Here is a 24,222-nt window from a genome sequence, read left to right as displayed (position 1 = left end):
ACAAAGGTTTGTGGCTTGGATGCTCTGTGGCTCAGACACAGCTGGGCTGTGATTTGCCAATAATTAGAAACAATTAACATGGGCTAGTCACAGATGCACCTGTTGCATTCCACAGCAGCAGATAACCATTGCTTACATTTTGCTCCTGAGGCCTCTCAGCTTCTCAGCAGGAAAAATCCCAAGGAAAGGGTTTTCCATGAAAAGCTGTCTGCCACACATCCCCACTCCATTCCCCGCCTCACGGCCGTGTCTCTGTGCCCTCTCCAGGCGGGAGCCTCTCCAAGCAGGACTGGACCATCCAGTGGCCGAGCACGGAGCCGGGCAAGGAGAACAGCCCGGGCTGCCCCAGCGCGGATCCAGGACCCTGGGGCAGGACGCACCCGAGCCCCAAGATGCCCCCCAAGTGCGGGCAGCACCACTGCCACGCCGCCTCGTCCCACGGCCCCATGTACACGCACGTGGACCGCCTGACCGTGGAGGGCCACCCGGGGCTGTGCCCGCCGCTCGAGTCCGGGCACCGCTCGCTGCCGCCGTCCCCACGGCAGCGCCACGCCGCGCACACGCCGCCGCGCACCCCCAACATCGTCACCACCATGACCCCGCCGGGGACGCCCCCCGTGCGCCACAGGAACAAACTGAAGCCCCCCGGCACGCCGCCGCCCTCGTCGCGCAAACTGATCCACCTCATCCCGGGCTTCACGGCGCTGCACCGCAGCAAATCGCACGAGTTCCAGCTGGGGCACCGCGTGGATGAGGCGCACACACCCAAGTAAGTGGTGACCCACCTCATCCCAGCGCCCTGGGAAAAGGACTTTTATCCCTAAACGATGCGTCTTGTTTGGAGGTTTTGTGTGGAAATTCCTTTTTGCAGCGAGGATGCTTTGGGATGGTGCCGGTTTTGCTCCCCCAGTATCTCATTTTGGGATGGATGGGGAGCAGAGAAGCTGTGGGATGGGGTTCTGCTCCCCCAGAATCTCATTTTGGAGTGGATGGGGAGCAGAGAAGATGTGGGATGGGGTTCTGCTCCCCCTGGATCTCATTCTGGGGTGGATGGGGAGTGAGGATGTTGTGGGATGGTGTCAGCTCTGCTCCCCCAGGATCTTATTTTGAGATGGATGGGGAGCAGGGATGTTGTGGGATGGGGTTCTGCTCCCCCAGGATCTCATTTTGGGGGGGATGGGGAGTGGGGATGTTGTGGGATGGGGTTCTGTGCCCCCAGGATTTCATTTTGTGGTGGATGAGGCGCACACCCCCAAGCAAGTGGTGCCCCGGGTGCTGGGGGGGATAAGCCTCATCCCAGCGCCTTGGAAAAAGGACTTTTATCCCTAAATAATGTGTCTTGTTTGGAGGTTTCGTGTAGAAATTCATTTTTGCAGCGAGGATGCTGCGGGATGGTGCCGGTTTTGCTCCCCCAGTATCTCATTTTGGGATGGATGGGGAGCAGAGAAGCTGTGGGATGGGGTTCTGCTCTCCCAGGATCTCATTTTGGGGTGGATGAGGAAGAGGGAAGTTGTGGGATGGTATCTGTTCTGCTCCCCCTGGATCTCATTTTGGGGTGGATGGGGAGCAGAGAAGATGTGGGATGGGGTTTTGCGCCCCCAGGATCTCATTTTGTGGTGGATGGGACGCACGCTCCCAAGTAAGTGGTGCCCCGAGTGCTGGAGGGTGTTGGGAAGAGTAAACCTCATCCCAGTGCCTTGGGAAAAGTACATATACCCCTAAATAATGTGTCTCGTTTGGAGGTTTCATGTGGAAATTCCTTTTTGCAGCTTCTTGCAGGGGGATGCTGTGGGATGGTGCCGGTTCTGCTCCCCCTGGATCTCATTTTGGGGTGGATGAGGAACAGGGAAGTTGTGGGATGGGGTTCTGCTCTCTCAGGATCTCATTTTGGGGTGGATGGGGAGCACCTAGGGGCTCCGGGATTGCTGCTGGCAATGCTGGAATGTGGGATGGGAGGGATGGATTTTCCAGCTGCTGCACGGGAATGGCCGTGAGAACTGCATGGGGGAATGAGTGCGCTCCGGAGAGAGATGGGAATAATCACCTTCCAGCTGGAAAGTGGAAATATGGATTTATAAATCCTCATGGAGAGGAGTTTGTGTGCTGGAGACCCCTCGGGATCTTTTCCATGCAGGCTCTGCCGCATCCCGCAGCTCCTGCTCTGCGGCCCCGCTGCCGGCAGAGGCTGCTGCTGGGCAGGGAAAGGATTCCCTGGCATCCCTACAGTCCCTCCCCATCCCTTTCCACTCTTTTCGGTGGCTCTGCTCGGAAAACCTTTCTCTTGCCGTGGCACGGGGTGGCAGAGGGGACCCGTGGCCACTTTGGGACATCACCGCCTCTCCCTGAGGGTGTTGAGGGATGGAGCTGGTCCAAGGCGGGATCCCAGGGGAAACTGCTCTTTTCATCCCAAAATTCGGGGTTCTTGAGGATTAGAAGAACCCTGGGAATGGTCTTCTGAAGGTTGTGAGGGAGTAGGGATGCCCTGACACAGCACAGCCCCTCTGGCCAGTCCGTGGTGTTTGGGCAGCTCCGGCTGGGGCACGGGAAGGGTTAAATCCACTTTAAATCCACACTGAGGGGCTCCCAGTGCCTGACCTTGAGCTCCCCTCATTGGGCAGAGGGAGCCAGGGAAGGTTTGGGGGTGGCAGATGTGTCTGGTGGCCTCAGCATGGCGGTGTCACTTGTCCCCTGAGCTGTGGCAGCTGTCATTGCGCGGGGTGAGGGTGATCATCCACCCTCCTTTTCCCCTGAGCTGGGAATTTTTGTTCTCCAAAGGCTTTAGCTTTTGGAACCAAAGCCAGGCCATTTCAGCTGGAAACGCCTCCTGGAAGGCCACCCTCGTGCTCAGGCACTGGAGAAGTGTTAGCTTTGTTGGGTCCCCAGGAGCATCCCCATGTTCCTTCCTCTCCCTCTTCCTGCTTTTCTCGGCATTCCAGCCCCAATCCTGCTCTGCCCTCATCTGGAGAGCGTCACACTGAGAGCAGAGCTTGCCCTGTTTGATCCTTGGGTCGGTCCCTGATGATCCTGAGCTGAATTTGCCAGGCAGCACCGGGAAGGGAGCGCTGGGAAAGCTGGATGGAGTCGGGCTGGGATTACAGGAATCAAGGTTTGGGCTGGAAGGAGTTAAATCTCGTGTCACCTTCCAGCACTCGTGGTCACCCTGGTGTGGAGCTGGACACCATGGGATCTTCTGGCCACTGATTCCCCAGGGTGGGGAGGGAGTGCCTGGAATTCCCTGCAAAGGGAAGGAACAGGGAAGGGCGTGGAGATGGAAATGTCACACGGGGTGACACAAACACACAGTGATGTCCCCTCTGCCTTCATCCCTCTCCACCTGCCTGGCACAGGGTGCCCAGAGAAGCTGTGGCTGCCTCTGCATCCCTGGAATGTCCCAGGACAGGTTGGACAGGGCTTGGAGCAGCCTGGGACAGTGGGAGGTGTCCCTGCCATGGCAGGGGTGGCACTGGATGGGCTTTAAGTTCCCTTCCCACCCAAACCATTCCATGATTCCTTTCCCTGAGTGCAACCAGTTCTCCCAGGGTCTCCAGTGCTCCCTTCCCAGTGGTGCTGGGCAATCTCAGCTCCTGATTAGGGAATTAATCAAGGGAAGAGCCAATATTGACAGGGCCCCGTTGTGCCCCAGGGGCTGCTGCGCCGGCTTGGATCCGGATTCCTGCAAACCCCTTGGAGAAGCAGGGAACTTCATTTTCTCTAATGGCACTTAATGATTTTGCAGGAGACAACCACTAAATCCTGCCTGCTAATCCCATTAGTGCTTCGGGATTGTAATTAGTGCATTAAAGAGGCAGCTTCTTCTTTTTTCCCTCTTTTTTTTCCAACACAGCCCTGCTGGAGTGGAAGTTGTTTATTAGCCTGGATGAGGTGGAAAATGCCTGGCACAGAGAAAAAGTGGATTAAAACTGAAATATTTTCTGGCTCTTCTCAGCTAATTGTTATTTTATGGCCGTGGAATTTGAGGATAAGGTTTTTTTAATGCCACACTTTAACAGTGTCCCTGAAGTCCGAGTCCTCTGTGCTTCCTGCCGGAGGGAGCTCATCCCTGGAGGAGGATTTGGAACCTGCCCTGATCAACCCCTCTCGGTTTTAGTTGTGTCCTTGGGCCCTTGGGTTGCTGTGGATTGGGGTTTTTTGTTCTCTATGTCCTGTTCCAGCATGGAAGGAGGGGCTGGACATGGAGAGCCGAGAGTTTGAGGATCCCAAGTGCTGGGTGGGATCTCCTGGAGTGATTTGGGGTGGAGATTTAACCCCATCCTGCCTGGTCTCTGCAAGGACCCTTCTGAGACCCTCCCAGGAGGGAGGTTGGTCCCTCAGGCTGATTTATGGAATGGGTTGGGTTGGAAGGGACATTAAGGACCATCCAGTGCCACCCCAGCCATGGCAGGGACACCTTCCACTGTCCCAGGGTGTCCCAGCCCCAATGTCCAGCCTGGCCTTGGGCACTGCCAGGGATCCAGGGGCAGCCACAGCTGCTCTGGGCACCCTGTGCCAGGGCCTGCCCACCCTGCCAGGGAACAATTCCCAATTCCCAATATGCCATCCATCCCTGCCCTCTGGCACTGGGAGCCATTCCCTGTGTCCTGCCACTCATCCAAAGTCCCTTTATCTCCTCCCCAGCTCAGGATGGGGTGAAAGGGGCTCAGGGGTGACTTGGCAGGAGGAGAAATCTCTCTCCCCATGATCTGTGTGTTGGGATTGATGGAGTGGAGCCCTCGGGGCTCTCTGAGGCTGCTCCCCCCTGATTTCTCCACCTTGGCACAGACAGAAAATAAACCAGCACCGTTTATTTGTGACAGCAGCAGCAGCGACCGGGTCCCCTCCCGAGCAAGGCCACCTTGTTCTGCTTGATTCCCGGTGACAGCTCATAAACTCCTTTGAATGTTGTGTTTTGGATCTTATTCCCGGTGCTTAATCCATCATTTCTGTGTGCCAAGACCTTCTGAGGCAGGGGTTAAGCCTGATTTTTTTTCTTTTTTGGAGCTCCCAGCCTCCAATTTTCCCGCATGGAGTCTCCAGCTGCCGACCGTAACTCCGAGGTACGGAACATTACTCCTGAAAAGATCCCCTGACTTCCATAAATCCACAGCCCATAAACATCTCAGGAACGGTCCTCAAACCCAAACAAAACATTGAGAGCGGCTGATAAAATAATGCCCATTTAATACCTCATGAATTCCACGGGCCATTGGAGTCTCTCATGGGTAGTTAATGATTATCCATCAGCCAGGAGCCAGGGAAGAAACAAACTCGGAATGGGAGGTCTCAAAAATCCATTAGCTGGGGAACTGAAGTCCAGCTCGTTAAGGGCTTGTTAACCCTTGGAAGGAGTGGTGGATTTTACCCTTAGACCCATCCTTCGGCCAATCTTTTGTCTTTTGTCCTCTACCTAGACCCACCCATCATCCTTGGACCCATCCTTAGACCTTATCTTTCATCTTTAGGCCTCCCCTTGAACCCATCCTTCATCCTTAGATCCCTTTTTAGACCCGACCTTTGGCCCATCCTTTGGCCCATTATTTATCCTTTATCTTTTGTCTTTTATCCTTCTGTTAACCCTTGGAAGGAGTGGGTGGACTTTAGCCTTAGACCCATCCTTTGGCCCATCCTTTATCCTTGGACCTCTATCTAGACCCACCCATTATCCTTGGACCCATCTTTAGACCCATCCTTCATCTTTAGGCCTCCCCTTGAACCCATCCTTCATCTTAGGACCCCTCTTTAGACCTGGCCTTTGGCCCATCCTTTATCTGCTGACCTCTACCTAGGCCCACCCATCATCCTTGGACCCATCTTTAGACCCGTCCTTCATCTTTAGACCTGCCCTTGAACCCATCTTTCGTCCTTAGACCCCTCTTTAGACCTGGCCTTTGGCCTGTTCTTTGTCCTTTGGCCCATCCTTTCTCCTTTATCGTTTATTGTTTATCCTTTATCCTTTATCCTATACCCGTTGACCTCTACCTAGACTCACCCATCATCCTTGGACCCATCTTTAGACCCGTCTTTCATCTTTAGACCTGCCCTTGAACACATCCTTCATCTCTGGACCTCTCATTAGACCTGGCCTTTGTCCTTTGGCCCATCCTTCATCCTTTGACCTGTGCTTAGAGATTTTCTTTGTACTTAGACATATCCATCATCCTTGGGCCCATCCTTAGACCCATCCTTCTTCTTTAGACCTGTCCTTGGACTCATCCTGGGATCCCTCACTAGACCCATCCTTCATCCTTTGGCCTATACTTAGACTTTTCCTTTGTCCTTAAACCCATCCTTCATCTTTAGACCAATTCTTGAACACACCTTTTATCGTGGGACTCCATGTTAGACCCATCCTATGCCCTTTGGCCCATCCTTAGGCAGATCCTTTCCCCTCTATTTGGACCCCTCCTTCATCTTTAGGCCTGTCCTTGGGCCTGTCCTTCATTCCTGGACCTCTCCTTAGACCTTTGATCAATCAATCCTTCCTTCTCTGTCCGACTCTTTGTCCTTTGACTCATCCTTGGACCCATCCTTCATCTATGGACCCCTTCTTAGACCCGTCCTTCCTCCTCTAAGCCCTCCTTAGACCCATCCCGTGTCTTTCAGGCCTGTCCTTTCAGACCTCCAAACACCTGGGACCAGACAGCCCAGAGGTGAAAACTGAATCCCAAACCCACAAAAACCTGGGAGCAGCGGGCCCAAAGGTGAAAAACTGAATCCCAGAGATCCAAAAACCTGGGAGCAGAGGTCTTCTCCACCATCCCCAGCCCACCGAGCAGCCCCTGCTTGGACTGTGCCTCAGATTTAATCATTTAAGCTGTTCCTAAACAGGCCCTGATGGATCATTAATTCTGCTGCTCCTCAACCTTGATAATAATGACGTTTCCCCTTGTAGCAATTCCCATCCACCTGGTGGATCGATGGTTGGATGTTCCGCATGGGCAGGATTCAGGAGAGCATCCAGGCAGCTCCTGTGACATTGCCCAGCTTTGGAAAGGCAGGTGGGCTCCTGGCACTGGGCACGAGCGGGAGATGGATGTTTGCAGAGCAGGTGGATGCAGCAGGACGTGCCCAACGTGTGGAAATGATCCATATGGAGCCTCTTCCCAAGGTGGGCACTAGCACCTGGGCTGTGCCAGCCCTGAGGGGCAGCAGGAGCAGGGCAGGGCCCGTCCCCTGTGAGACACCTCAGATCCTGGGGGCACTTTTGGTTCCTTCGTGACCTGGAGGGGCTGGAGCGTGTGCAGGGCAGGGAACGGAGCTGGGAAGGGGCTGGAGCCCCAGGAGAGGCTGAGGGAGCTGGGCAGGGGCTCAGCCTGGAGCAAAGGAGGCTCAGGGGGCCCTTGTGGCTCTGCACAGCTCCTGACAGGAGGGGACAGCCAGGGGGTCGGGCTGTGCTCCAGGGAACAGGGACAGGAGCAGAGGGAACGGCCTCAGGCTGGGCCAGGGCAGGGGCAGGGGGGATTTTGGGATAATTCCTACATGGAAAGGGTGGTCAGGCACTGGCACAGCTGCCCAGGGCAGGGCTGGATCCCCACTCTCAGTGAGTTTTAAAACCTGTGTGGATGTGGCACCTGGGGACTCCATGATTTCCAAGTATTCCATGATTGTGACGGTGTTCCCAGGGGCTCTTGGATGAGAGAAGAGACGAGGATCTGACTCCATGTTTCAGAAGGCTGATTTATTATTTTATGATAGATATTACATCAAAACTATACTAAAAGAATAGAAGAAAAGGATCTCATCAGAAGGCTGGCTAAGAATAGAAAAGAATGATAACAAAGGTTTGTGGCTTGGACAGAGAGTCTAAGCCAGCTGACTGTGATTGGCCATTAGTTAGAGACAACCACATGAGCCCAATCACAGATGCACCTGTTGCATTCCACAGCAGCAGATAATCAATGTTTACATTTTGTTCCTGAGGCCTCTTAGCTTCTCAGGAGGAAAAAATCCTAAAGAAAAGATTTTTCACAGAAAGATGCCTGCGACACATGATCTCCATGCTGTTATTTATCCCGAGACCAGAGCCCAGCCTGGAACTCCAGCGAGGGGCAGTGCAGGAATTTGGAGAGCAAAACGAGCAGCATCTCTCCCTGTGCTTCCAAATCATCCCCCTGATTAATCTCGCTGCTGCTGCCGGGCTGTGGAGCTGAGCACAGCCCCTGGAATGTGTCCAGCTTTCCCCAAAGGATGCTTTGCACACCGTGAGGTGACAGTGATGAGTGGCCCCCGCTCCAACCTGGCTCCGCGCTGGAACGATCCCGCTGCTCCGGGCTGCGGCGCTCCTTAGGAGTGTCATTAATGTTAATTACGGCCCTGCTATTCTATCCAGAGCCGTGCTCAGAGGAGAAACTTCTCACCGTGTCCTTTAATGAGGAGTTGAGGCTCCTTTCGAAGCCAGACGGGCGTGAGGATGAATTTAGATCAGGATGAGCGTCCTGGCAGAGGTGGCACCGCGTTCCTGGCTGGGAGGGAGGGCATGGGGAGGGCAAGGGCTGTGGGCAGTGCTGGCCAGGATGGGAATGACCACTGGTGGGCTTGGCACTGCCTGAGCCCTGCCCAGCTCTGTGTCCAGTCAGGGAGCAGCTCCCCTGTTCCCTTCTTTGTGGTTCAGGATGTTGGTGGGAGCTTCTCCTGACCTTCAGTGGTGGCCCAAGAGTTCCAGGGGATTCCTTGGCAATAATGGGATGAGAACCAAAAGCAGGGAGCCCAGAGAGGCCATAGAGGTGCTCCAAGGGCTGGAGCTCCTCTGCTCTGGAACTGTGGCTGCCCCTGGATCCATGGTATGTCCAAGGCCAGGTTGGAGCAGCCTGGGACAGTGGGAGGCGTCCCTGCCCATGGCAGGGGTGGCACTGGGTGGTGCTGTGGCAATCTCTGTGGTCTTCAGGCCACCCATCCCTCTGCTGGGAGAGCTGGGGGTGCTCACCTGGAGAGGAGAAGGCTCCAGGGAGAGCTCAGAGCCCCTTGCAGGGCCTGAAGGGGCTCCAGGAGAGCTGGGGAGGGACTGGGGACAAGGGATGGAGGGACAGGACACAGGGAATGGCTCCCAGTGCCAGAGGGCAGGGATGGATGGGATATTGGGAATTGGGAATTGTTCCCTGGGAGAGTGATGAGGGGCTGGGATGGAACTCCCAGAGCAGCTGTGGCTGCCCCTGGATCCCTGGGAGTTTTCCAGGCCAGGCTGGACAGGGATTGGAGCAGCCTGGGACAGTGGAAGGTGTCCCTGCCATGGCAGGGGTGGAATGGGATGGGATTTAAGGTCCCTTCCATCCCAAACCATTCCAGGTTTGGGGCGGATCTGCCCCACCTGGCTGAGGTTGTGTTGTCTGGGGATGTTGAAACCCCGTCAGGGTGCCCCATTGAGGGGCTGAATCCCTGTGGAAGTTTCTCCATCTGAAGGAAACTCATCCCCAGCAGCCCTGGCTGGCCCCAGCTCACCCCCAGCGCCCTCAAAGCAACGTAACGGTGGCAACCAAGAAAACAGAAAGGGCTTAATGAGAAACAGCTCCAGCTCCAGGATCCTGGCAATTACCTCTGCCAGCTCCTTCCTGCCCCTGTCTGCTCCCAGTGCTGCTCCTGCAGCCCTGAGGAGGAGGAGGAGGAGGGGGGGATAAAACCTGTTTGGCTCAAACTCCCTTCAAAGAATCTCCCAGCTTCATAATTTGCAGCTGTAATAAAAAAGTTCCACCTTGTGCTTGGAAAAAGGAATAATAGATCAGTCAGAGTCGAGCCTGGAAATTCAGGCACCCAGGGAAGTGGGGACAGGCACTTGGATAAATATTTAAGTGCTGAGGCTTTGATATGAAGGAGCTGCTTTTCCTCTGGCCAAGGGGAGGGAGGGAGGGATTGTTGCCTCTTTATGGGAATGAGGAGGATAAATGGAACATCTGCAGGATATTCTGTGTTTATTTCTTTACCTCAAGCCCAGCTTGTTCAGGAGTGTGGAGCCTGTTCAGGTTTGGGTGGAGAATGAAGGAATTTCAGCTTTTCAGGCAGGTTCAAAAGCCTTGAATGCTGAAAATCCTTCAGAAGCTGGTGCCACCCTGAGTGCACCAGGGGGATTTGGGACGTGGGGTGGCACTGGGCATGGAGCTGTGTGTTTGTCCTGGTGCCAAATGTGACCTGGTGCTGAGACACCTCCAGCTGTTGTGATCCCAAATTTTGGTTGTGATCCCAAATCCCCAAGGCCGTTTGGGAATGCTCAGACTCCTCAGCCAGGGTGGGGTTTTTAATGGTTTATTTGAGAAAAAGGTCGGGATTTGCCATCTGCGTGCCAGTATGGGAACAGGAAGGGAAAAGTGGCAGAAATTCTGGAGGGGGGTAAAGGCAAGGAGGGACAGGACGCAGGGAATGGCTTCCCACTGCAGGGTTGGATGGGAAATTGGGAATTAGGAATTGTTCCCTGTGGGCACAGACTGAAGCTGTGGCTGCCCCTGGCTCCCTGGGACAGAGGGAGGTGTCCCTGCCCATGGCAAGGTTGGGATAAAATCACCTTCAAGCTCCCTTCCCACCAAATCATTCCTGCCTGAAACAATGCCAGAGTGAATCTGAGGCTTTTCTTCCATTTTTTATTTTTATTTTTATTTTTTTTTTACCATTCCAAAGAATGCCAGAGTAAATCTGAGGTTTTTCTTCCCTTTTTGCCATTCCAAAGAATGTCAGAGTGAATCTAAGTGTTTTCTTCCCCCCTTTTTTACCATTTCAAAGAATTCCAGAGTGATTCTGAGTGTTTTCTTCCTTTCTTTTGCCTTTCCAAAAATGCCAGAGTGAATCTAAGGCTTTTCTTCCCTTTTTTTTGCCATTCCAAAGAATGCCAGAATCTGAGGATTTTCTTCCCCCTTTTCCCATTCCAAAGGATGCCAGAGTGAATCTGAGTGTTTTCTCCCTTTTTTACCATTCCAAAGTATGTCAGAGCAAATATGAGTGGTTTGAATCTGAGTGTTTTCTTCCTTTTTTCTTTTTGCCATTCCAAAGAATTCCAGAGTTAATCTGAATGTTTTCTTCCTTTTTTTTTTTCTTTTTTTGCCATTCCAAACAATGCCAGAGTGAATCTGAGTGCTTGATTCTGAGTGTTTTATTCCCTTTTTTCCCATTCCAGTGGGTGCTGCTGGTGGAGAAGGCACAGGGGCAGCACTTCACCTGCTCCTTCCTCTGATTTAATCGGGCATATTGTGCAATTAAAGCACTCCAAAAGCCACAAATCTTTGGGGCTGAATCCCGGCCAGGCTGCAGCGATCTTTAATCCTTTACAGCCGAAATACCGAGGAGAGGATTTTTATTTTTATTTTTATTTTTTTTTCTCCCACTCTATTTCCCTTCCTTTAAGAGCAACGCTTGTGTGGAAATTGGTGTGTGCTGACGAGGAGCAAAGTGCTGAATAAAACATCACCTGGCTCTGGCTCCTGCCTTGTGGCTCAATCTTAAATTAAACCCGTTTTAATTCTTTTAGATGGCAATAAGAATGGGAGTGACAACAAATGCCTGCAGAGCAGGTGGCTACTTACTGGATTTTCGGGATTTTTAAGAGTTGGGAATGGGGGATGAGCCCTGCCAGAGTTTGGGGTGTTCCCTTTGGGATGTTTTTTGGGATCAACCATATCCCAGGAACATCAGAGCCTTGTGAACATTGACTGGATTTCTGTTTTTTTAAGAGTTGGGAATGGAGATGATCCCTGCTAGAGCTGGGGAATGGTTGGGGTGTTCCCTTTGGGATGTTTTTTGGGATCAGCCATGCTCCAGAAGTATCACGGCCCTGAGAATATTGACTCGGTTTCCAGGGTTTTTAAGAGTTGGGAATTTCTGGGTTTTTTAAGAGATGAGCGCTGCCAGGGGCTGGTTGGGGTGTCCTCTTTGGGATCCTTTTTGGGATCAGCCATATTCCAGGAGTGTCACAGCATCGCAGTGAACATTGACTGGATTTCTGGTTTTTTAAGAGTTGGGAATGGAAATAAGCCCTGCCAGAGGCTGGGCAATGTTTGGGGTGTCATCTTTGGGATGCTTTTTGGGATGAGCCATATTCCTGGAGCATCACAGTGAACATTGAGTCGATTTCCAGGTTTTTTAAGAGTTGGGAATGGAGATGAACAGTGCCAGGGGCTGATTGGGGTGTCCTCTTTGGGATGCTTTTGGGATCAGCCCTATTCCAGGACCATCACAGTGAACATTGACTTGATTTATAGGTTTTTTAGGAGTTGGGAATGGAGATGAGCACTGCCAGGGGTTGGGGAATGGCTGGGGTGTTCCCTTTGGGATGTTTTTTGGGATCAGCCATGCTCCAGGAGCATCACAGCCGTGTGAACATTGACTCGATTTCCAGGTTTTTTAAGAGTTGGGAATGGAAATGAGCACTGCCAGGGGCTGAGGAATGATGAGGGTGTCCTCTTTGGGATGTTTTTTGGGATCAGCCATACTCCAGAAGTATCACAGCATCACAGTGAACATTGACTCGATTTCCAGGTTTTTTAAGACTTGGGAATGGAGATGAGCACTGCCAGGGCTGGGGAATGGTTGAGGTGTCCTCTTTGGGATCCTTTTCGGGATCAGCCACATTCCAGGTGCACCACAGCCCTGTGATGGATTTTTACTCCCTGTAAAACACAGATCCCACTGTGCCCACCCTCACATTCCATCTTCTCCCAGCACCTCCTTCTCCTCCAGCCACCACACCATCCCAGGACATCCCAGCAGGGCAAAACCTCCCCGGGCTCCTTTCTGTGAAATCCCAAACAACCATCCCCACCCTTCCTGCAGCATCCCTCTGTCACTCCCTGCCCTCCCCTGGCAGCGGTGACGGGCCCTTTGTCCCGCTGTCTGCTCCTATTTTTCAGCTCCTGTTGAAACCCTCTATTTTCCCCCTCCCCAAGCCGGTGATAAGCGTTTGACTGATCCCACCGAGCAGGCGGGGATGAGCCATTCAGGTGGGATTGACACCTCAAGGGATTTGCATTAAACGCTTCAAACTCGCTCGCCTTTTTTTTTTTTTTTTTTTAATTATTTTTTTTATTCCCCGTTTTCTTTTTTTTTTTTTTTTCCATCCATCATTATATATTTAACAAATTCCTGCATGAAATTATGGCCCCGATCGTTGGCATTCGCCTATCTGAGAAGGAATCTCTGTCTGCACTGATTTTCTCGAGCATCCCGAGGCAGGAATTAACCCCGATGCTCCACGGAAAAAAGGAGGAAAAATGAGGAAAAATGAGGAATTTGGGTCTGCAGAGGGTTATGGGGTGGTGAGAGGTGAAGGAGAGGGGGATGCTGGGTGTGCTCACGATGTGCCAAGGGTTGAGATTTTGGGAAAGGTTTGGGAAGCCAAGGGCTGTGTGGAGCAGGGGCTGACCCTGATGTGCTGCTGGGGACCTGCAGTGAGGGGTAGAATCCCAGGAATACCCGGATTTGGAGCCTCCTGGAGCAGGGAAGAGGGTGGGACAACCACGGAGAGAAGAAAAAAAATTGTGGGGATGTCCAGATTTTGGGATCTGCTCCAAATCTGGACGGGAAGGTGACCGACCTTGGCCCATGGTGGCATTTTCCTGCCATCCCTGGAGGGTGCTGTGGGCATCTCCCAGATTTTGGAGAGCTCCAAGCCTTGAGATGGACCAGGTGTGGTTCTCTCTGCTCCCTCAAAACCCTTTGGAGCCAAAATAAAAAATATCTGCTCCATAATCCTGCCTCCCTTTCCTGAAAAAGGGCTGTCTTGGGCCTTATCCCTATGGAAAATTGAAATTAGGCTGATGTTTTACCTTGGGGTTTTTTGTTTTGGTTTGGTTTTGTTTTGTTGGTTGGTTGGTTGGTAGTTTAGTTTAGTTTAGGATGGATTATGGATGGATGGATGATGGATGGATGATGGATGGATGGATGATGGATGGATGGATGGATGGATGGATGGATGGATGGATGGATGGATGGATGATGGTTGGATGGATGATGGATGGATGGATCCATGGATGGATGGATGGATGATGGATGGATGGATGGATGGATGGATGGATGGATGGATGGATGGATGGATGGATGGATGATGGATGGATGATGGTTGGATGGATGATGGATGGATGGATGGATGGATGGATGGATGGATGATGGATGGATGGATCCATGGATGGATGGATGGATGATGGATGGATGGATGGATGGATGGATGGATGGATGGATGGATCCATGGATGGATGGATGGATCCATGGATGGATGATCCCTCATGGCAACAAGTCCTTTATGAGGTGCCCATCACTGGCCTCACCCTCCATTCCTGCCTCAAGGATGATTTTTGACCCTTTTTTGCCCAAGAAGCCCCAAACAAGGCTGGGTTTGCTCCGTGTCCCTCAGACACTGCTTGTCCCCAATCCAGGGGACAGGATCCCTGTCCCTGTGAACCCCCTGTGCCAAGGAGTTTTCCATGGATGCTCCTGCTCCTCTCCAGGCTTCAGTCCTTGCCCCCCTTCCCTCAGGACAGGAATCAAAGCCATGGGAGGATGGGCAGCCAGCCCAGTCACCCACTTGGATCCTGGTGTTTATTATTCTTTATTATTTTTCTTCTCCTGAAGAAACAGAGAGAGGAAAAAAAAAAATCTTTCTCTGTCCAAAATCACTCATCCTTCCTAATAATGAGAGCTGTCAGCAGCACTGCTTGGCGAGGAAATGATGCTCGCAGTAAATATTTGGTCTGGAACTGATTTATGGGTGGAAAAAAACGAGATTAGTGCTTAATCACTGCCTCTCAGGAAGGGCTTTGGGCCGGGGTTGAGCTCAGGGGGGCTGGGGCCAGGCCAGGGGAGCAGAACTGGGACTTTAAGTGGAAACCCCGTGGTGGGGTTGGGGTTGAAGAGCATCAGTGCAGGGGATGGACTGGATTTGGAGCCACCAGGCTAGATTAGATGGGATATTGGGAATTGGGAATTGTTCCCTGGCAGGGTGGGCAGGCCCTGGCACAGGGTGCCCAGAGCAGCTGTGGCTGCCCCTGGATCCCTGGCAGTGCCCAAGGCCAGGCTGGACACTGGGGCTGGGACACCCTGGGACAGTGGGAGGTGTCCCTGTCCATGTCCTTTAATGATCTCTGATGTCCCTTCCCACCCAACCCATTCCACGGCTCCATGACCATCTGCTGTGGGGCTGACCCCAAGGAGTTCCAAGCCAGGAGAGCTGCTCAGCTGGACCAGCCCGGAACATCCACCCCATCCTGAGCCCAAAGAGGTCCTTGCAGCCACCCTAAACACAGCAGCAGCTTTCCTGTGTGAGGAAATAATTAACTTATTAGAGGATGGTTTAATTTTCTTCATTAAAGGCCATTTCCTATTGCCTGGCAGGGCCAGATGCCCCCGGGCACCACTGGGAGTGGTGGGACATGCTCAGCTCCAGGGCCTGCCCACCCTGCCAGGGAACAATTCCCAATTCCCAATATCCCATCCATCCCTGCCCTCTGGCAGTGGGAGCCATTCCCTGTGTCCTGTCCCTCCATCCCTTGTCCCCAGCCCCTCTCCAGCTCTCCTGGAGCCCCTTCAGGCCCTGCCAGGGGCTCTGAGCTCTCCCTGGAGCCTTCTCCTCTCCAGGTGAGCACCCCCAGCTCTCCCAGCCTGGCTCCAGCCCTTGCAGCATCTCTGGTGCCTCCTCTGGGCTCTCTCCAGCAGCTCCAGGTCCCTCCTGTGCTGGGACACAGAGCTGGATGCTCCAGTTGGGATGCAGGGATTGTGGATGGAGCATTCCAGGAATCCTTGAGGTGTTGCAGTGCCAGGATGCTCTCCAAGGATCTCTGTCCCAGATTCTGCAGATCCCCAGCATGCTGAGCTGCCTTTCCCAGGGCTCTCTCTGCTCCTCACTCCGTGGCAGCCGGAGTGGATGAGCTGGAGCAGCTCTGAGTGCCAGGATCCTGCAGCCCGGCCCATCTGAGCTGCCAGAGTCACTCTGCATCCCAAAGCCTTCCAGTCTGGTGCAGCTTTGGGATCATCTGAGCCAGCAGAACAACGCTGGGCCTTGTCCCAGTGTGGAAAAATGGGACAGGAGGGAGATTGGACTGACAGAGCAGGCAACTCTTCCCCTGCTCTGCAGAATTTCGTTTGTGAGGAACTTCACCCAGTGTTTTGGGTTGTCCACACCATGGCCCTGTGGTGGTTCCTGGGAATCTCTTGGGGCCCCTCACACTCTCCACTGCAGCCCACCCTTGCTTGGGGCCTTTATTTGATGTAGTGACATTAAATGTGACCATTTAGGGGATTGGACAAGGTCAGCAAGGCTGAGGCTGATGAGCTTTTGGACCAAATGTTGTTTTTCTTCACCCATGTTCTCAAGAGGAAAAGCTCTGGAATGCTGTGAAAAGTGAAAATTGCTTTTGTTTGATGGCGGGGAGGGATTGGGAATTCCCATGGGGAAGCTGCATTAATTATCACACGGGAGATGATGCAGCAGCACTTCCATCCCACGGGTGCCACCATCCCATCCCCAACTCCTTTCCCTTCACTTCTCCCTCCTTTTCCCTCTCTTCCCTCCCAGAGTCAAGAAGAAGAACAAGCCCCTGAACCTCAAGATCCACAACAGCGTGGGCAGCTGTGAGAACATCCCGGCCCAGCGCTCCCCGCTGCTCTCCGAGCGCTCCCTGCGCTCCTTCTTCGTGGGCTACCCGCCCTTCCTGCCCTCCACGCCGCCCGTGCACACCGACGCCACCTTCTCTGCGAGTGAGTGCCCCCTCGGGTGCCCCTGCCAGGGCTGGGAGGTGCCAGGCAGGGGATGGGACTGCGGAGTTTGGAGGACATCGGTTGAGCATTGTGGAATGAGCCCAGCCCTTGTGGAGGTGCCTCGTGCTGGTGTTTAGAGATCTGTGGGCAAAGATAGCCCCAAAAGCTTGATTATTTCTGGTTTTTTTTGGGAAGGCCACGGAGGTTTTTGTGCTGTCTGGGGTGGTGGCGCTGCCTGGATGTCACCTAAAAGTGACTTTTCTGTGGGTGGGTTTGTAAACCTTCGTGGTTTCACCTCTGTGTTTAAACCTCTCCTGGGTTCTTGCTTTGACATCAAGGGCAGAGCTGCTCAATCCCTCAGGATGTGGAGCTGATGTGGAGTTTTGGGAAGCCAGTCCTGGTGCACCATGGAGCTGATCCCACCTGGCAGGGGTTTGTCCTCTCCCAGGAGATGCCGCTGGTGGCACTCACCAGCTGGGTTTGGCTCCATGAGCTCACCCAGGTCTGGGAGAAACAGCCTGGCGCTCATTTCCTGGTCCCACACCAGTGCTGGGATGAATTCCACAGAGATTGAAACTTTCCCAAGCCAGGCGTGGCTCTTGGCCCAAGAAAAACTTCCCTGGAGGAAACACGTGGCAGCTGCTGGGTGTGATTCCCAGCCAAGCTCCCTGTGCCTCTTGTTCCTCAGCTAAAACTTTCTCCAACTCCACACCAGGCTGGGTTTCTGTCACTGTCCCTTCCCTGGATTTTTCCCTTGTTTCCTTTCTGGAAATGCCTTCTTGGCTTGTTTTGGGGTCTTCCACTCATTATTCCTGCTCAAGAAGCAGGCTGGAGAAGGATTGCAGACAGATTTCCTTTCCTTCCCTTCCCTTCCCTTCCCTTCCCTTCCCTTCCCTTCCCTTCCCTTCCCTTCCCTTCCCTTCCCTTCCCTTCCCTTCCCTTCCCTTCCCTTCCCTTCCCTTCCCTTCCCTTCCCTTCCCTTCCCTTCCCTTCCCTTCCCTTCCCTTCCCTTCCCTTCCCTTCCCTTCCCTTCCCTTCCCTTCCCTTCCCTTCCCTTCCCTTCCCTTCCCTTCCCTTTTTCCCTTTTTCCCTTTTTCCCTTTTTCCCTTTTTCTTTCCTTTTTCCCTTTTTCCCTTTTTCCCTTTTTCCCTTTTTCTTTCCTTTTTCCTTTCCCCTTCCCTGGCAGTCTGGGGTCACTGAGGGTTCACCCAGCCAGTCCTGCTGCCCTTTTCCCCCTGTCCCTTTGCCTTTGGGGACAGTGACACCTGGCAGGAGCTCTGCATGCTGTTCCCAGAGATTTCCAACACCCCACTCCAGGTTTGCCCGGACCGAGGGGCTTTTCTGCTTTGCTGTTTCCCACACGGAATTGTCAGTGCTCAGCTCACAGCCCAGACCAACAGAGCAGGAATCACAGACCAAACCCCACTCCCAGCCCTCCCTGGAGTGTCTCCTTGGATTAGTTTTGCTCAGTGTTGGGCTCTGTGCCGTGCTGTGACATCCTGATGGGACGTGGCACGGCCGCAGCGGGACGCAATGGCAGTGATGGGCTGGCAAGTGACTCACCCTGCCAGAGAGGTGTCTCCTCTCATTTCCTCCGACCTCCCTGGCTGCTGGGAATGTTCGCTGGGCTGGATGGGAGCTGGGTTTCCCCAGCTGGTTGATCCCTGCTGGGAGGGGAGCAGTGGAGCTGTTTTGTCGTGGTTGAGATGGAGACAATGCAAAGCAACACACTCCGTTTGCAGGAGGCTTCAAACCTCTTTTTGTTACAGCATGCATGCTTTTTTATACATTCCTACAAAGCTCGTTAGTTTATACTTTACTCATTGGTCAGGAAAGTCAAAGTGCTCATTGGAACTGGCAGTTGCAGGTTTCTCTTATTTATCCTTCTTTTTTGGTTTCTTTGTCAACGACCTTGGTAGGAAATTCTTTCAGAGGTAAACATGGATCCTCTCACCAAACTTCCCTCTGGCTCACAGAAGTTACTGTGAAACCTCTTCCACACTTTGGTCCTTGAAGGATCAACGTCCATGTGGGAGTCACACCAAGCAGGGCAGATGTTTGTTTGTAGGGAGCAGAATCATGGAATGATTTGGGCTGGAAGGGAGCTTGAAGCTCATCCCTGTCCATGGGCAGGGACACCTCCCACTGGAGCTGGTTGCTCCAAGCCCTCCCTACATCCCAAGAATTCCCTGTCCCCATCCTTGTGGTGGTTCAACACCTGAGCTCTCCACCATATCCCATCCCTATGTTTTCTTCTAAAAATCCTTCTTCCCTTTTCCCCCTGTGGGAGCAGCACAGCAGCACCCAGGTGCTCTGGATTGCTGTGGAATTGCTTCCCTAAGCACGGAAACACAAAAATTGTTGTTGTTGTCAGCTGGAGATGGGTGAGGGGAGCCCAGGCAGGCCCTGTCCCTCCCTGGCTGTCTCTCCATGATTTCTGTTCCACAGCCTTGCTGCTCCTGGCAGGAGCACATTCCCATCTGAGTCATCCCTGGCCCGGGTCAGCAGAGGGTTTGGATGCTTCCCTCTGATTTTTAACATCCCTTTGTCCTGATGGGAATGGATTTTCACAGTGGGCTGGAGGGAACTGCAAGAAGGAGCCTCTTCCTCCAGCAAATCTGGCTGGGGGAATGACAGGATCGTGGAATATCCTGAGTTGATCCTCAGGGATCACTGATCCACCTCCTGTCCCTGCCCAGACCCCCAACAACCCCACCCTGTCCATCCCTGGCAGTGCTGCCCAAAGGCTCCTGGAGCTCTGGCAGCCTCGGGGCCGTGTCCATTCCCTGGGCAGCCTGGGCAGTGCCAGCACCCTCTGGGGGAAGAACCTTGCCCTGATCTCCACCTGAACCTCCCAGCGCAGCTCCAGCCATTCCTGTCACTGTCACAGGGAGCAGAGACCCAAGCTGCCCCTCAGAAGTTGTAGAACAACTGGTTAAATGTGGTCTCCAGGGCTGTCCCCTCCCTGCCCAGTCCTGTGTGACACCTCCATCACACCCACTTGTGCCTCTGTTCTGCCCTGGGGGGATTCTCTTGGTCCTGCCTCTTCCCCTTGGCTTTGTGAGTGTGGAATTTGCAGTTTATGGTGTTGAGCACGGGCAGGATCCCAGCCAGGCATGGCCAAGTGACAAGTGGTGGCTGAGATGCCACCAGGGCTCCTTGAGCCCCCCCAGCTCCTGGCAGAGCCCCTGAAGGGCTGACCTCAGGCAGGCTTGGAGGACAGGGATCCAGGAGAATGTCCATTGGGTTGGGGTGGGATTCCCAGAGCCCTAAATCCAGCTTTTCCTTTGGAAAGCACCAAGCTGGACCCAAGGATGTGGCAGTGGTGCTGAAGGTGACATGGGGAAGCACCCGGTGCCACCCATGGTCACCCCACTGCTAGTGCTGGGGTGGCTTTGTGGGGGGACACTCCTCCCCACTGCTGTCCCAGCCCCAGCCACCTCCAGGAGGGAACTTCCCAAGGGGAACCTCCTTTCTTGGGGACCCTGACCCTGCCCCGCACAGGCTGTGGCAGGAGCACTCCCCAGTTGTGCTGGCAGCTCCCTGCAGCCACATCTGGCCACAGCTGGCAGTGAGGCTCCAGAGGGTTTCCCACCCTGGCAGCAGAGTTGGAGGGCACAGCTTTGTCTGGATGAGCCTAACTGAGCCTGCAAGGCTGCAAATTGGGTGGGGGGACATCCCCATGTGAGGATTTAAGGCAGCTGAACGTGGCATTTGAGCTGGGTAAATGGGATTGTCACCTTGGAAAGGGGAACTGCATTAGAAAGAGATTCTTTCCTTACTGGAAAGATGCTCTGGGAGCAGCTCCTGCTTCAGATTATCCCATCTGCTCCAGCCCAGCTTTGGTTTCATCGTGCTGGATCCATCCTGGGTTATCCTTGCACCCACTGGAGCTGGCTGTGATCCACAGGGGTGGAAGGGACCTCAAAAGCCATCCCACATCCTATTCCAACCCCCCACATGGACAGAAACTGTGTTTGTGGGGTTCCCAGAGGAAGGAAAGGAAGGAAACGAAGGATTTGACTCCATGTTCTCAGAAGGCAAATTTATTTTTTTATGATATTATATTATATGAAAGAATACTATACTACAGAATACAGAAAGGATACTTACTGAATGCTAAAAAGACAATAATGAAAACTCGTGACTCTCTCCAGAGTCCTGACACAGCTTGGCCCTGATTGGCCAAAGAGTGAAAACAACTCACAGCAGAATCCAATGGAACAATCACCTGTGGGTAAACAATCTCCAAACATATTCCACATGGGCAAAACAGAGGAGAAGCAAATGAGATAAGAATTGTTTTCCTTTTTCTCTGAGTCTTCTCAGCTTCCCAGGAGAAGAATCCTGGGCAAAGGGATTTTTGAGAATATGTGAATGTGACAGGGACACTTCCCAAATTCCATGTGGAATATCTGCCACATGCACTCATGGAGGGAGCAGGTGATTCAAGGTGTTTGTACCTTGAATCCTGCATTGATTTCTGTCCTGGGGAGACAAAGCTGCTGCAGCAGCTGCTCTGGGATCTCTCCCATCCTATTTTGGCCCTAAAAGAAGCACGAGCAAGGCCTGGGATGTCTCATGAAGGGATTTTGCTGCAGAGCATCTCCCTGGGGTCCTTGGCTCCCAGCTGGGACCATGGAGAAGTAAACCCAGGGTGGTGGGGAGACACTGGGACAGTGTCCCTGGAGCTGCCACAGCTGAGACATTGGAACTCCATCACTGCAGCTGGCACAGGGTGCCCAGAGCAGCTGTGGCTGTCCCTGGATCCCTGGCAGTACCCAAGGCCAGGCTGGATGGGGCTGGGAGAACCCTGGGATAGTGGAAGGTGTCCCTGCCATGGCAGGAGTGGGAATGGATCATCTTTAAGATTCTCTCCCACCCAAACCATTCCATGGACATTATGATTTGTCTCTGGACTGGGATTTTCACCTGGTGGTGGAGGTATTCCTAATCCTGGATATCTTCTTCTGTTGAACTCTTTTGGGATGAGGCTCCACCCTGGTGTCTCCTCTTAATGTCTCCATGGGACTCACCCCCCTTGGGAGCATTTTGGTGACATTTGGAATGTTTGGGATAACTGCAAAGCCTCCTGGCCATTTCTTGGCTTTGCAGTGACTCATCCTGGGATTCTTACCAAGTCCACTTCCATCGATTTTCTCTGTCCCATTCATAATGGGAACGTGTTTGCTGTAGTAGAGTTGGATTATGGTCTTTTCTGAGCACTCTACAAATCCATTTCCTGCATAGTAGGGGAAGGAGGGTTTGTTTATCAGGCTGTCTCTGTGATGGATAACACAGAGCTCCCACCAGCTCCCTGCCATCCAGACAGGGGCCAGGAAGGGACAATTGTGACAAAGCAGTGCCCATCCCTGGGGTTCAGTACTGCTGCCACCCCTGGAAGGTGCTCCAGGTGTCCTTGTGTCACAGACATCTTTTATGAAAAATCCTTTCCTTAGGATTTTTCCTCCTGAGAAGCTGACAAGCCTCAGGAACAAAATGTAAACATTGATTATCTGCTGCTGTGGAATGCAACAGGTGTATCCGTGATTGGTCTCATGTGGTTGTTTGTAATTAATGGCCAATCACAGTCTGATGGCTCAGACTCTCTGTCTGAGCCACAAGCCTTTGTTATTAATTCTTTCTTTTTCTCTTCTTAGCTAGCCTTCTGATGAAATCCTTTCTTCTATTCTTTTGGTATAGTTTTAATATGATATATATCGTAAAATAATAAATCAAGCTTTCTGATGATGGACTCAGATGCATCATTCTCTCTCCCCTTCATTGCCTATGATTGACAACATCCTTGGAGAGGCTTTGGGACTCTCCGAGGGCATCCCCACCCACCCCAAGGAAGGTGCAACCCCAAAATAATAAAATGGGGAAGCTCAGGTGCTTTTCTCCATGCAGAGCATGCCCAGGCAGCCCAGCTGGGGCCCAGCTGGAATTCAGCCAGTGATAAGACCCTGATCTTGGCCTTATCCCCGAGCCATGCAGCATAGTCCAGATAACTCAGTCCCTCTAGGAGACAGAGTGCCCGAATAACCTGTTAGCTCCTCGAATACCCAGTCAGCTCACAGCTGTGGTTACCCTTAGCAAGCTCAGTGATTTCAGCTCTTTACTGATTCTCAGCTCTCCCAGGATTTCAGCTCTCTGCTTGCTAGGTAGGGAGCCCTTGGCTGAGGCTGCAGCAAATGCGAGAGAGGAGAAGGAGAGGTCCTGGCGGTTCCACAGTGATGGTTTATTGGGGAGTCAGTGAAGGGTCCAGTGACAGCTCTTCTTCTGTCAAATGGGCTAAACCAGCCCCTTTTTATAGGGTATAGGAGGATCCAAACTTGTCCAATAGTATGGGTTAGGGGAAAATTGACCTATGGGGTTACAGAGATAAGCTATGGGGCGAGGGGTAGAAAACAGGAGTTTATTTTGCTGTCTCATCATGACTCAGCAGTTCCTACTGTTATAAATGATCAAATCGAGAGCCAAACTTATAAGAAAATTTAGCAATGATTTATTAACTTGTCAGCGAGACCAAATTTCAATCATCAAAAACCACCACAGCCAAGGGCAGCGTCGAGCCCGGGATCGGCGCTGGGTGAACACAGATCTGACCTCAAAAATGTCAGAGTCTCCCCCTTGGTTCACAAATGCTGCTTCGGCAGCGAGTTCTTGTACAGTTTATTCTGCCCGAGGCAGAGATGACCGAATGTTCTTTGTGTCCCTTAACATGCAGAACAGGGGCTTTACATGTGCAAAGTTAGACAAAAGTCCAGTCCAGGTGTTGTTACTATATTGTTGTTATCATATTTCTAAAGTCCCATACCTTCCACAGCTCTCAGGCTGCCACAGCTCTCGGCTGTCCTATCTTCCACAGCTCTTCAGGCTGCATATCTCCATCACGTCGGGGTCACCAGTTGTTGTAGTCATATTTCTAGAGTCCCATACTGTTGTTATTAGATTTCTAGAGTCCCATACCTTCTGGGTGGTTTTCTCACATGCAGCTCTTCATAGCAGTGTTGTTCCTGCTTCTTCATCAGGGCTCCTCCAAGGCTCTCCCTGACCAGCCAACCCACCCCCTTTTATCCCAGTTATCTTCATTAGCCACAGCTGCCGCCCAATTAAGGACATCACAGCTGCAGCCCTTCAAGAACAACTGGGACCTACTGGGGCAAGGCCTATATACAGATATTCAAGTACTATATTTCCCCCTTTCCTTTTACTTACAGATATTCAAGTACAATACAGATATTTTACTAGGACTCAAAGGCCACCTCTACTCTATTCAGGTGTCTAGATATTGTCAGAGAACTTCGAGGAAGTAAGCATTCACATGTAACAGGGTGGTGGTAATCATGGTGGTAGATGCAATCTTCGGGGTGATCATCACTCTTTAATGGTCCTGGCGACCCGGGGAAGTTGGTGATCATCACCCAGGTTTCATTCTTACATTAAAGAACCTGATATTATCTTAACGTTGTCAGGGAACTGGATGAATATGAGTTAAGACACTGTTCCCGCCTGGGGTGGTCAAAAGGCATTGTTTGGATCTTACAATATTTTATACAT

The 24,222-nt window shown here is 52.5% G+C and overlaps 1 protein-coding gene across 3 annotated transcripts in view; it reads left to right on the top strand.

Moving 5' to 3' along the window:
• The window catches only part of KSR2 (kinase suppressor of ras 2), an 87,396-nt gene that overhangs the window by 17,876 nt on the left and 45,298 nt on the right, over positions 1-24,222 (top strand). For all 3 annotated transcript variants that reach the window (XM_058036723.1, XM_058036721.1, XM_058036722.1), the window contains exons 4-5: positions 268-769; positions 16,478-16,659. In XM_058036723.1, the coding sequence (XP_057892706.1) occupies positions 268-769; positions 16,478-16,659 (684 nt within the window). The remainder of the gene's footprint in view (positions 1-267; positions 770-16,477; positions 16,660-24,222) is intronic.

This window comes from Melospiza georgiana, chromosome 18 (genome assembly GCF_028018845.1).
Source record: "Melospiza georgiana isolate bMelGeo1 chromosome 18, bMelGeo1.pri, whole genome shotgun sequence".
Lineage (NCBI taxonomy): Eukaryota > Metazoa > Chordata > Aves > Passeriformes > Passerellidae > Melospiza > Melospiza georgiana.
Note: the sequence above shows the minus strand (reverse complement) of the source record. Positions and strands in the feature narration are given on the sequence as shown.